General features: G+C 36.4%; 1 protein-coding gene across 1 annotated transcript; it reads left to right on the forward strand.

Moving 5' to 3' along the window:
• The first annotated feature begins 7,198 nt into the window (after positions 1-7,198).
• LOC149578162 (uncharacterized) lies at positions 7,199-10,271 on the forward strand. Its single transcript, XM_089827742.1, has one exon. The coding sequence runs from the start codon at positions 8,187-8,189 to the stop codon at positions 9,453-9,455; it is 1,269 nt and encodes a 422-aa protein (XP_089683868.1). The 5' UTR covers positions 7,199-8,186; the 3' UTR covers positions 9,456-10,271.
• The last annotated feature ends 2,620 nt before the right edge of the window (positions 10,272-12,891 follow it).

The following is a 12,891-nucleotide window of genomic DNA, read 5'->3' on the forward strand; positions in this document are numbered from 1 at the left end:
GCTGACAGGTTTCGGTTGAAGCCCCATGGCCTTAAAAGGGTTAGCCTAAGGTCTTCAACTAAAGCTTGTTGGGTGTACAGGGGGCTTTGCACGAAGCCCCCTTGGCCTTCCCACACAACCAATCTTGGTGATTGGGAAACAACTTAGGGGACTTCAAATGAAGCCCCCCTCTTTAAAAGTGGCAAACCACTCAAGTGGCTTTGTGTGAAGCCTCTTCGCTCGAAGAACCAAAAAAGAGCTTAGAATGAAGTCCTCTTCACACAAAGCCTCTAAAAAAAAGAAATTTCTTAGAATATGCTCAATTTTTGTCAATTTTTCTACTTTTGATGGCTCAAACAAGGGCTAAATAAGTTTAAACTCTGAAACTAAATTTAGGAATATGCTCTCCTTTCAATAAGTTTTCCAATGAATATATTTTTAGCATATATTATATTTGTTTTGATGTTTAATTTTCAATTTTATTAAATATAGGTTTTTTTAATCATTTTAGAAACCTCTATTTGAAGCATTGGGAAAAATATAAAAGTAAACAATAATTTTTTTTTAAAAATATGATCATCAAAGCTATGTGTATTAACTTTCTAGCAAGTAAGGAAAAATTGTATTTCGATATATACAAATCAAGTTATATTGATTAAAAGCAACCTATGTCTAAATTATCGTTAGTGTCACTTTGTCACTAAATAAAACCTATAATTTTTGACGAAATTGAACAAAACCAAAAAAACTTTCTAGTTATTGATGTTACTATTCTAGCCCAAAAATAATTTTGTAATTATTCTATTTTGAATTTTTTTTATGTTGATCAACACACCCATCACTTTTTGAAAATATCAAATTTAGTATAAAGCACTTCTTAGAGGAGATAAAAAAAAAAATGACTTCAAATGAGATTATTTAAAAAACTAAAAAAAATATTATAAACTAGATAGAAAATATTAAAAATCACTAGTTTACATCATCTTCAAATTCTTTACAGTTTTGTCATACTATGCATTTGAAAATCAAGTTTTTGTTAAAAATATCTACTTTAGTGTCAAACTTGGCCAAAAAGTGGAAACCATTACCATGGTTGTGATTGAAGATGTTTGGAATTTATTAACTATCTTGAAAAGATATAATTTGCAACACATTTACTGGGAGGGGAATGCAGTGGTAGACACGACAGTGACCTTGGGTCTGAATGTGCATGGCTTATGCTGCTAGAGAGAAATTAGGGTCCGTTTGGTTCGTGGAATTTAGAAAACTAGGATTTCTACAAACCTTGGTTTAGCCAAATCAAGGTTTTGCAAATTTTCATTCCGATTTTTAGGATTTTACATGAACTATTTGTTTCACTCGGAAGATACATGTGAAGACACATTTTTATGCGTAAGCCTAGAGTTGAAGGCAAATTTCAAAAACTGGTCCAATCTATTATTTTTACACTCATTAAAAAACATAACCAGATTTTGATATTCAATTCCTACTTGCTAGTAGAAAGTTGGAAAACTTGGTTTTGAGGCAAAATTGGAAGTACAGTATGCTAATTCCATTTTGCCAATTTTGAAACAAATGCAAAAAATTTCAAATCTAGAATTTGAAAAACCCAATTCTTGTCATCTTCTAGGAACTAAACAAACCCAATTCTTGTCATCTTCCAAGAACTAAACCAGCCCTTAGAGTGTTACCAAATTTGATAAGACTTTTACTGACAAAGACAATACCCCATGATTGGGTCTGCTTAGATAGATTTTTTGGCTCCTTGTGACAACTCAGTGTTGAGTCGGCTGATGGGACTGATTCACAATGGATAGATGGCAAGGAATGAAGGAAATTGTACTTCAAATAATAAATTCATGTGGTTCGAAAGGGAAAGTAAATCAAAGATCAATTTGATTGTTTTTTTTTAATGATTTTCTTTATCATAACTTCGTACTGGATGCCGACAAATAATTCAAATTTCAAAAGGCTTCAACTTCTTGGAGATGATGAAAAAGAGTGGTATTGGGGAAACAACAGTTGGCACATGATAACAAATCAAAGAAGTGACAAGGGTATTCGTGGCAGTAAAGGCTTTTATGAGTACTTAGTGCAACTTATTTTTTTGCATAAGTGTGACTATGATTTTAAAATTTGCCTCTGGTCTAGAGCTTTGAAAGAAGGTATAATTGTGGTGAAGGTTGTTGCAATGGGGGGAGATTTGTTGCGTATTGAGCCTTCGATGATTGAGGATAGTGCCTATAAACCCCTAACCTAGTACATGCTTAAGGAGGGGGGATTGGTCCCGTTCATGGAGGCATTGAATGGGGTTTGATGATAGTTGTTCTCAGCAATTTGTAAACTCTTGGGATTATAGAAAGGTGACTATTAATGGTATCATGTTTCAAGTTTCTGAGGAAATTATTTCATTGTCGACGGGCCTTGTGATGAAAGGGAGAAAATGGTAGAAGCTGACTAGGGTTGTGGACGAAGCTAGCCTCAATCACTTCTTCTAGGAGGGCGAAGAACCCATTTGTCATCGTGGAGGGTTTTTGCATGAAAAGCTTTCGAAGCCTTGGAATGAAGTTTGCTTGGTGCTGATAAAATATCTGAGATTGGAAGGAAGGTATGGTGTTTTCTACTACTACCATTTTCCCATCCTTAATCATTTCTGCCATCATGATTTTATTTCTATTCATTTCTTCATGTTACATGAATTAGTGGATATTGTAGATGTCAAGGAAAAGATGAAAAAGGGGGTAAATTATACAATTCTCCACCAGGGGTTGATGTTCCATCTTTACCAATTCCATTTGGCCTTGCTATCCCCTCAAATCATGGAGGTTGATATCTCGACTCTTCATAACCCCGCCCTCACCATATCCCTTTTAGAATTGTGAACCCTAGAGCCCCTATCCCTCAACCTGCACCTAGTGGGTCCCCTAAGGAGAGGAAGGTCTCCCCCCTGGTAAAAAAGTGAAAATGAAGAAAGGGAAGGAGAAGGAGCTACAAGACTCAAATGAAGAGGTTAGAGGTGGTAGGTGAAGGTTTGGAAGAATTGCCAAAACTAATGCCAAAAGGAAGATGAGGTCCAATGCTTCTTAGGAGGAAGATTCAAATTCTGAAGAGAAGGCCCACCCCAAACAATAAGTGAAACAGAAGATGTCGAACTATGGCCTAGGGAATGAGGAGGAGAAGGAGGTGGAAATTTTGACCTCTTATATGTCTGGCTCGGGTGGTGAGATTAACGGGAGTAAAGAGATGAGCCACGTCTCTGCTTCTATTACTATGGGTAGAGTGGACCTTACGTAGGACTAGTTCCCGAATATGGTGGAAAGAGTTCCCTCCCCTACGATGGTGTCCTCTTCGGCTAGGGTGATACCTAAAGAAAAGATTATTCTTGATCCCCCAATTTTGCAAGATAACGACAAGGAAATGGTGGAGGGTAATTCGGGTGATAAGCTGGAAGTTTTCGAAGAAACCCACAAGTTGGAGGTTAAAGATCTAAGAGAGAGGATGTAGGCGCTGGAGGAAAGAGTCAGACTGTTGTTTAAGTTCACCATCAAGGTGACACATGTGGCAACCACTACACTGCACTTGTTGAAGGATAACCAGGAGGAGGACTTGATTTATGAGGACTCCATAATGTTGTTTGATTTCCTGGCTGAAGATTGGGCCAACATCCTCCTTAAAGGAAAGGATGAGAAGAAGCCCAATTAGTGCCTATTCCTCTATGTTTTTTTGTGTTTTAATGGTTTGCTTGTTTAAGGACTTTGTTTGTTTAAAGGTTGTTATGCCTTTGTTTAATAACTCTTTCCTGTTAAGTAGTACTATTATAAGCAATCTTGATTAGATTCCTAGTAGACTTTATTACTATGCTTCTTTGAATGATGTTTTTATTTTGATAAGTAGTCGTAGGAGGTAATTTTGTTTAGATGGTAATCAGTTGGTTGTAGGCCAACTTGTCTTTTGTAAGGGCCAACCCCCTTGTTTTGATTGCTTTATTATTCAAAAACATTAAACACATATTTATCTAAATAGATAAATAAAAACTAAATATACATTATAATGTAAATTTAAATCATTACCTACTTGTACTGAGAAATACATCTCGTCATGATAAGAAGGATAACCCATTAAAAGAAAACTACACTTCAATAATGAATACTTAGAAACAAATCTTTTAAAATAAGTTCACGAGTACTTTATTTCAAATCTAACTCCCAATTATGATTTGAAAAACCCAATAGTGAAAGTTAGGGAAGAAAGGACAAGAAAAGGTTACAATTATTCCTAATATTATAAAATCTAGGTTCCTTATGTTCAAAGGGTATGTGACAACCACATCAACTTAATTTAATCCCTTCTCCCCACTTTTTCCAAAGTACATTTTGTCCAACATTTGAGTCAATAAGAAACAAATCTCTGAAACCATTCCATTGAGCTTTTCCCCAATGCAACAATTTTGGTAATCATAAAGAATGATATGTGGTTTGGCAGATGAATATGAAGTTCATGATGCAAGTGCCATCTCTTTGTTGGACACTACAATCGGAGCAATTGTTTATGTTGTCATTGATGTTAAACCTATTGGTAAGATAGTATGTCAAACCTACTGGAGAGACATTTACTAATGGTGTAGAGTTCCATATTATTTGATTGATGAAGATGATTTAAAAAGAAGAGATTATGAGATGACCTAGTGAAAGGTTGAGTGTATAGATATGTTAAGTATCATGAAAATACAATGAGCACTTGATAAGTTAGTCCTTGAAAAAATAATTTGTTGTTCAATCAATACATGAAGTGTAGAAGACTGTTGGATGAGGCTAAGAGTTGAAACAAGTCATAAGGATAAGCTTGACTGAGTATCAGTGTTGCATGGTCAATGAAGGAGTTAAAGTAGAAGATTAAGGAAGTTAAATAGAATCTAAAGGAAACAGTTCAAGCTGAGTGTTAGTTATTGCCGAATGAATGTATGAAGGAGTGTAGTTGTGACTGAGCATACAGTAATGGCCGAGTGAACATGTTGATGCCGAGTGAGAAAGTATAATGATTTATGAGCTACACAATGATGACCGAGATGAAGAGCACAATGATTGTCAAGTGATAGCAAAAGTTAAAATTTGAGAAAGATTTGATTTTGAGGCCGACACATTTGGAATTTTGAATTAGTTAAAGCGCGTGAAAGATAATGATTAATGAGTTGGCATATTTAATACATGAGGAGAGTTTGTTACATGATCAAGGGGAATGATTTGATCAAAAGTTTCTAGAAGAAGAAGGAGAACAAAAATGATGGAAGGATTCAATGAATTTGACCTAACCCTAAGATCGGTGACAATGTTTAAGTGGAAAAAGATAAAAATTACTTATTTAAGGAGGCATAAGGAATGAATTTTAAGGTTGGTATGTTGTTGATTGGCGATCTTACGGAGAAGCTGTGAAGAGGAGAACAACAAAGGTGAAGTGTGAAAAGTTTGTGAAGTGTGATTTCTTGAGGAGATGCAACGCATATTAGTGATGGAGATGTCAATGAAGACCAACCAATGAACCAACATATGAGAGAATGAAGATTTAAATTTGCAAAGTGAGATGTACTTTACAGATCAAACTTACTGTTACATTCTAACCATTATATCAGTCCAAAATCCTTTAATCAAGGTTGACCTAATAGTCATTTTGTAAATCCTTTAATCAAGGTGAAATTCTAATGAAATGTTCTAAAGTCCTCTAAAAAGGCCACTCCTAATAGGGTGATTAAATCCTTTAACATGGTCACATTTAACAGTGCATTATATAACCTTTAATAGGGTTGACTCTTAACTGAGCTCACTTTAGAAGAGTGAAAAATTGGTAGCATGTTATTTGGTAGTTTTTCCCAAATTGGGTTTCCACTTTAAATCTTGATGTCAAAAGTGTTATTTTCATGTGTGGATCTTATTGTTATGCATGCTTTATTTTACAATAGTTTATTTACTAGCAGTCGACACATATAGAGACAGAGTTAAGATATTGCATGAAATGTTAAATTGTTGAATGATATGCTATAGAGACCAAGTGGGTATTAGTGATTGATTAATCTGTTTGAAGTGTTTACGCTGAATTGGTAAATTTGGACCTGAGGATAACTAATTTATGTAAATACGTACCTGTGAAAATCTCCATCATACATATCCACCTCATTCTTTTCTATAAATTTATACCTTTGAAAATCTCCATCACATAACTCCATGAAATTCAAGGGTCTAAGCAAATTTTCTGTCCCTCAAAAAAATACAGAATCAATCACCAACTTTTACAAAACTAAACTAAATAACATTAAACATATATTAATCTCAATAGATAAATAAAAACTAAATATATATTATAATGTAAATTTAAATCATTACCTACTTGTTCCATGAAATACATCTCGTCATGATAAGAAGGATAAACCATTAAAAGAAAACTATAATTTAATGATGAATACTTGAGTAACAAAGCTTTTAAAATAAGTTCCCAAGTGCTTTATTTCAAATGTAACTCCCAATTTTGACTTGAAGAACTCAATAGTGAAAGTTAGGGAAGAAAGGACAATAAAAGGCTGCAATTATTCCTAAGATTAAAAAAATCCGTGTTCCTTATGTTCAAAGGCTATGTGACAACCACATCAAGTTAATTTAATCCCTCATCCCCACTTTTTCCAAAGTACATTTTGTCCAACATTAGGAGGACCATATCCTCATTGTCCTGCAAGAAAAAAGCCCTTAACCAAAAGTGGTGGACCACTAAGGCCAGCATAAACTCTATTCTAGCAAGGAAACATAATAATAAAGTGATCATAATATAATAATAAAGTGATCATAATATAATAATAATTCCCATGTGCCCCCACAACTCTATTAGCCGTTAGCCACCATTACATATGCTTTCATTCCTATTTGAGTAGGTGGGCGGCCGCTTTAGCAGCTGGTCACGAGTTTAAAACCGCCTACGGTCATATTATCCCCCGCGCCCCCCCAAATCAATTTTACGTGTCATATACGACAAGCAAAAGCCTATGTTTACCGGGTCTTCCAGTCGGGGAACTGGTTCTCCCGGTGGATTTAAAGTCAGGCTGCACGTGAGAACTTGAGACTGCTTTATGTAAACCACTGTTCACTTTCGGTGCCTGTTTCCTGCTGGCGGTTTGTGCTTAGCGGTTTCGGATTTCGGCATGCTTTTTCTTTGTCCTGAGTTGTATTGTTTGGAGCTGAGCAAGCCAAAATGTCCATGAAAAACGTCACAATCAATGCTGTCTTTAGTTTGGGTAATGGGTGATCATGTCATGGGCTTATTGTTAGGCGGGTCTGGGATCTTGGGGGCAGGATTGGTGAAGAAATGAGTTTTTTTTTTGGAAGAAAAAAAATGATGCACAAATCGGGCATTTGCTGTGAAATCATTGTGTAGTGGGTTTGAATTTGTAGGTTTGGAGTGGTGTCTTTTGGGGGTGAAAATGGAGGAACAATGCTTTAGTAGTGGATTCTTAGGTTTTTTAATGGATGGATGGGTGTTTTAGTGTCGAATTAGAGTTGGGTTTTTACAGATTGTTGAGGATTGGACGGAGATTTGCTCTTGGGTGTTTTCATGGTCTTCAATAGGTGAACAATGGAGGATTTGGTGGGGTAAAGATGAGTTAAGATGTCTTAGGAATGGGATTTTGGCTTAAGTCTGGTGTTTAATGAATTTTGGACAGAGTTTTGCATTTGGGTGTTGTCCTGGTCGGAGCATTTAGTGGAGAAGACGAGCTATAATGTGTTGGGACTAGATTTTTGCGCAAGTCTTGTGTTTAATGAATTAGAGATGATTGCGTGTTTATGACTCTGGTGCAGTGGGACGAGCATTTATTGTTTGTAATGGAGTTAGTTAGATGATGAAATCCTTAAGTAGGTCGGAGGATTGAGACAGCGTTGTCTTGTGTTTGTTTCTGGTCTGAAGATGGTGCAGGGTGGGGCTTGTGGGAGTTGAAATGGAGGTCAAATTCATGGCGTTAAGGTTCCAGATTGGTTATCAATGGAGGAGAGTTTGGTATGTATGATGCTGTAATAGTTGTTTGTGAGTGGTTTAGAGTCAGTTAGACAATATGCTACATGGGCGGGAAGGGGATCGAACCCTTGTTCAAATGGCCAGGTTGGATGGATATATATAATACATTGAATGGTGTGTTGCGATTGGATTAGGGTTGTTTTTCAGAAGTTTTCAGGATGAGCTCGATGAGTAGATTGGGGATTGGGCTGAGTGTTGTGTTTGGGTGTTTTCTGTTGGCGCTTGTTGCAGAACTTTACTATGTATTTTGTTGGCGGAGAAGACAGAGTTTAGGTTCAGCATTGAATGGTGAAGTGGAGGATGAATACAGCAGCCCATCCAGAGAGCTGTTTTACTTGCTTTGCTGGAAGAAGCATAGAACAAGTACTTGTTCTTCAGGAACATTGGATCATCATCACCGCCATTGCCAGAGGGAAGTCAATGGCTCTTATCAACAACATCAGCGCGATGATGCCGTGCTTGTTCAGGAACAATCCACTGATTTTGTCGCCAAGTTTTTCCCGGCGGAAGGGATGGACAGCGAGCTTATGAGGATACACAACTTATGGGGTCCTCCGAGGATTTTGTTTACAATCAAGGAGGAGACGAAGGAAGATCTGGATTCTGAAGATGGAAAATCGAGGAAAAGCAGAAGAGGATCTCGGAGCAGGAGTCTGAGTGATCTGCTGAGTCAAATTAGCGTTGCAGCTGTAGCTTCAGGTACTGTAACTCCCACTGATAATACTCCATTTGTTACTCCCCCTTCCTCACCGCCATTTTGCACTCCGATTGCAACTCCTCCTCTCACACCTTTAACTCCTCTACACAACACTCTTTTCCCCCGTATATCAGCTCTTCATAACAAACACCACCACCTTACCGAGGACGGCAGGAGTAGTTCTTCCTCTTCATCTTCAACTTCATCGGCCTTGTCTTCACTGGCAAGTTCATTCCCTTCCTCTTTTACATCATCTGCGTCCCATTCTCCTTTCATCTCTCCTCCTCCTTGCCCAACTCTTCATATTCTTCACCCCACCAAAGAAACGCATCTGCCCTTATCTGCAAGATTTCAGCAATCCCCCATTAAAGGTGACTTGTACCCAAATACTAATACTAATGGTTTTGCTTCTCCACCTCCAAAGTTCAAGTTCATGAGGGATGCGGAGTTAAAAGCAGCAAAAGTCACATCAATGGAGTCGGACAAGAGACAGCCTGAACCTGCCCCCACTTCGCCCTATTCTTCCTCGCCCATGTCTAGTGACGAAGATGGGTCCTTCATAACCATCATTGTTGGTGACTCCAATTCTTCTTCTTCTTCTCTGGTTCATCATCCATCCCCTGTTTCCACTCTGAATCCCAACGGCCACATAATACCCTTTTCTCCTTCATCACCTTGTATTTCCCCATTGTTTTCGCCTTTAACAGGGATTCACCTGAATCCCAACTGACCCAACACGAACATACTGCTTACTTTGTAAAACCATCTTGAGGTCTAGTAAAAGAAGAGAAATTGTTTGATCTATGAATTTCTGCGAGACTTGCTTCAAGGTGTGTCGAGCTGCTGGTCTAAAGGTTTCGTTGTGTACGAAGTCTACACAGATGGGCACATTCACGGGAGGATTAGATATATGATTTCAATGGTACATTCATGGGAGGATTAGACATATGATTTCATTGGTTGAATTTTCTGATTCCATTCAGCAGCTTACACTTTTATGGACTCGAGAATTTATCACTGGTAAATTAAGCGGCCATTAGTGGATGACACCGAGCCTTTGGGTTCAATTCAGTTGTATCAACAAACACCCCAAGTCAAGATGATTTTCAATTTTAGGGAATCAGTGAAGATCAGATTAGTAAATCTTTACTCGGCATCGAACCTGCATGACTGATGAGACTGTTTGGAATCTTAGGAGCGCTCACTAGGAGCTTGTATTAGCTGCTTTTCCTCATGTACTTATTTTTACTACTTTTCCCTGTATTGCTACAATCTAAGAAAATGTTTTTCGTTTTTCTGAAAAAAATAAATGAATGTAAGCAATAGCTGTCCTGCTATTGGGAACTTTGATAAGTTTTTTTCTAAATTAGCTAATATCAGCATGAGCTGTCCACCGTCGAAAGTTCCATGCAGTTCACAATTTTAATCTCAACATTGGCTGTGTACTCCCAACAATGAAGCCATGAAGCATTTGGAATTGTATCAATGATTATGTGCTTGCAATTACGTTTACCAAATAAATCTATTTTAATTTATAGCCGATCAATTTTTTTGTTTTATATCTCTTTAGAGTATTGCAGACCTGTATGCCATGTCAAAATTGTTTGCTATAATGATAGTTCATGTAGTTTGCTATAATGATAGTTCATGTAGTATGATTTCAAATGTTAGTGCTAAAAATTGTTACAAAGGAAAATGTATATTCTTAATATCATTCTACAATATGTTCGATCAAGCATATACTCTTAATACCATTCCTTCATAAACTCGAGGCCATAAAATGTAAAATCTTAGTAATGGCTTCTTTCATTTGTATACCTAAATCTTCCCCCATGGAAACAGCCAGACTAGTCTCATTCATCTCACCTACTTACATGAATGAAATACCTATTACAATCACAAGGTAACATTACAAAAGACAAGAAGTGACCAATTGTTTCAAGGATGTAGCAGAAGACATCTGACATTCAGCTGACAAGTTTCAAGGCTTGGCCGAATTCTGACATTTTAACCGTTGGCTCGAGAGTTATGGGATATGAATGTTTATATAGGAAGTGGGGCTAAGGAAAATTGTATAAATAAAAGACTAAATAGCGCAAAATCTCCTTCTGAAATATTTTTCTAAGCATCTCTGCAAATCAGCCAAAAAAATCTGCAATCTGGGTGGAGGACAAAATAGGAAGCATCCTACCACACACCGATTTAAAAACCATCCAAGATTTGAATTCTACATCATTAACCAAATATTTGACAAAGAGCTTATTACACGAAATTTGTCTTTATCATAAAGATTTCATAAATGTCATAATAATTTGCTCTCTATTATTTTATTTTCATTCAAATGATAAATAATAGAGTGCGATCTAAAATTATCACAGAATAACTTGAAATGCTCATGACTTATTATTATTATTAAAAATGTTGATTTTCAATAGAACAGCATAAATATCAATAATAATTCAATTTCTTTTATCTTCATTGTCATATAATGAATCATAGTGTATGAACTGAATTAATCATGGATCATATTTTCAATTAAAGAACTGTAACTTCGAAATATAAAAATGATAGATTATGTGTACGGATCAGAACCGGTAAGGCATATTTCTTGTGAAATCAGAAGTTTTGTATGATAGTGCTATATTTTCATTCAAAACTATTTTAGACTGATACATTTCTATTTTTTATCATTCGTCTGCCGATCTGATTTTAAAAGTGGGCCTCACAGGCACCCGTGAGTTTTGTTAGGTTTAAAAAAGTGGGTGAAGGTTGTTTGATAAAGTGCACGGCATTCTTACTGTACATCATGATAATTACATTTCTGAAACACTGGTTGATAATGATTTCCTTCCCTGAAATTTGTTCTTGTTCATAAGATTGCAATAATGGGTATTGATAGATGAAATAAATAACATCTTTATCACAATTATGAGCAAAGTGGCCATCGCTTTTGAGGAAAACAATATCAAAGAGTCAAACCATCCATTGTACTCATTAGCCCGCTTAGCTGGAAACTGTAAGAGGAGCCTTCTTCATTGGTCCCACTACAAACTTTACGGTGGACTTCATTGTTAAACCTAAGGCGGGACAATTTTCCATTCGTCCGTGGGATGACATGTAGAAATCACTCAGACTGCTACTGACTTCATATTTACCTGTGACTTCTTCACCTGCTACTATGAGAGATTTAGGAGAAAATCTAGGGGTCCCTTTCCCCCCCAAAAAGTTGTAGCCAATCTTTAGATGGACTTAAGACTAGGCCTTTTGTGCTTGAGCATGTATCTTTTTAGGTAAGTAGAGATGATAGAACATTGCAGGGAAGAGAATATAATATATTCTGACGACAGACTCTTTAAATAGAGGCATATGGAGAAGTGTCTTTTACAAAAGACCATGATTACTTTATATTTTAAACATCCTATCATAAATTTTATTTTATTATATCAATAAATTAATTAATTACAGATGGGGGCTATTTATAACATGCAGATTTATTAGCTTATCTTTCTGCAAATGGATAATATTTAATGTTATTACTTCCAAATTGTAGTCTTATTTTCATTTTGAACTCCCTTAATTATATTGTAGATAAATGAAAAGGTATTTTGAAACATTTTTAGAGATCGTTACAGCCAAAACCTTCATGGATACTAATAGGGAAGCATTTCTATAGATCAATATCAACAAAACCTTCTAGATATCAATAAAGATTGTTAAGATTTTTGAAGAATAGTGTTCTTTATATTAATTTATAATATAAACTACATAATCACAAAAAAGGTCAGGGGACATGGGATCATCTTGTGAGAGTTCAAATGACCAAGTTGGAAATAATTACAAATATCAACTATTCATTAAAAACAAAAAAGCAAGGGTAGAGCTTAGAGAAAGCCACCTCAAGCAGCCAAAGGAGTCCCAGTCGAGGGGGGAGGATCTTGATTTTGCCCCAAAGTGTCAAGGCCAAGGCAAGGGGTCGGATATTTAAGAATAAACCACTCATCTTAATCTTCTATTTCTATTTCTTTTTCCTCTTTTGCCTCCTTGTTGGAGGGTGAGATAACAAGAGCTAGGCGGGGAAACAACTTGGAAGAAGTGGGCCATGGGGTATCATTACTGACATCTAGCCAACTAGATACACTAGGTGTCGATAGAGTAGTAGACATAGA

The sequence above is a fragment of the Cupressus sempervirens genome, chromosome 1 (assembly GCF_028749045.1).
Source record: "Cupressus sempervirens isolate cs-2001-9-10 chromosome 1, ASM2874904v1, whole genome shotgun sequence".
In the NCBI taxonomy this organism is placed as follows: domain Eukaryota; kingdom Viridiplantae; phylum Streptophyta; class Pinopsida; order Cupressales; family Cupressaceae; genus Cupressus; species Cupressus sempervirens.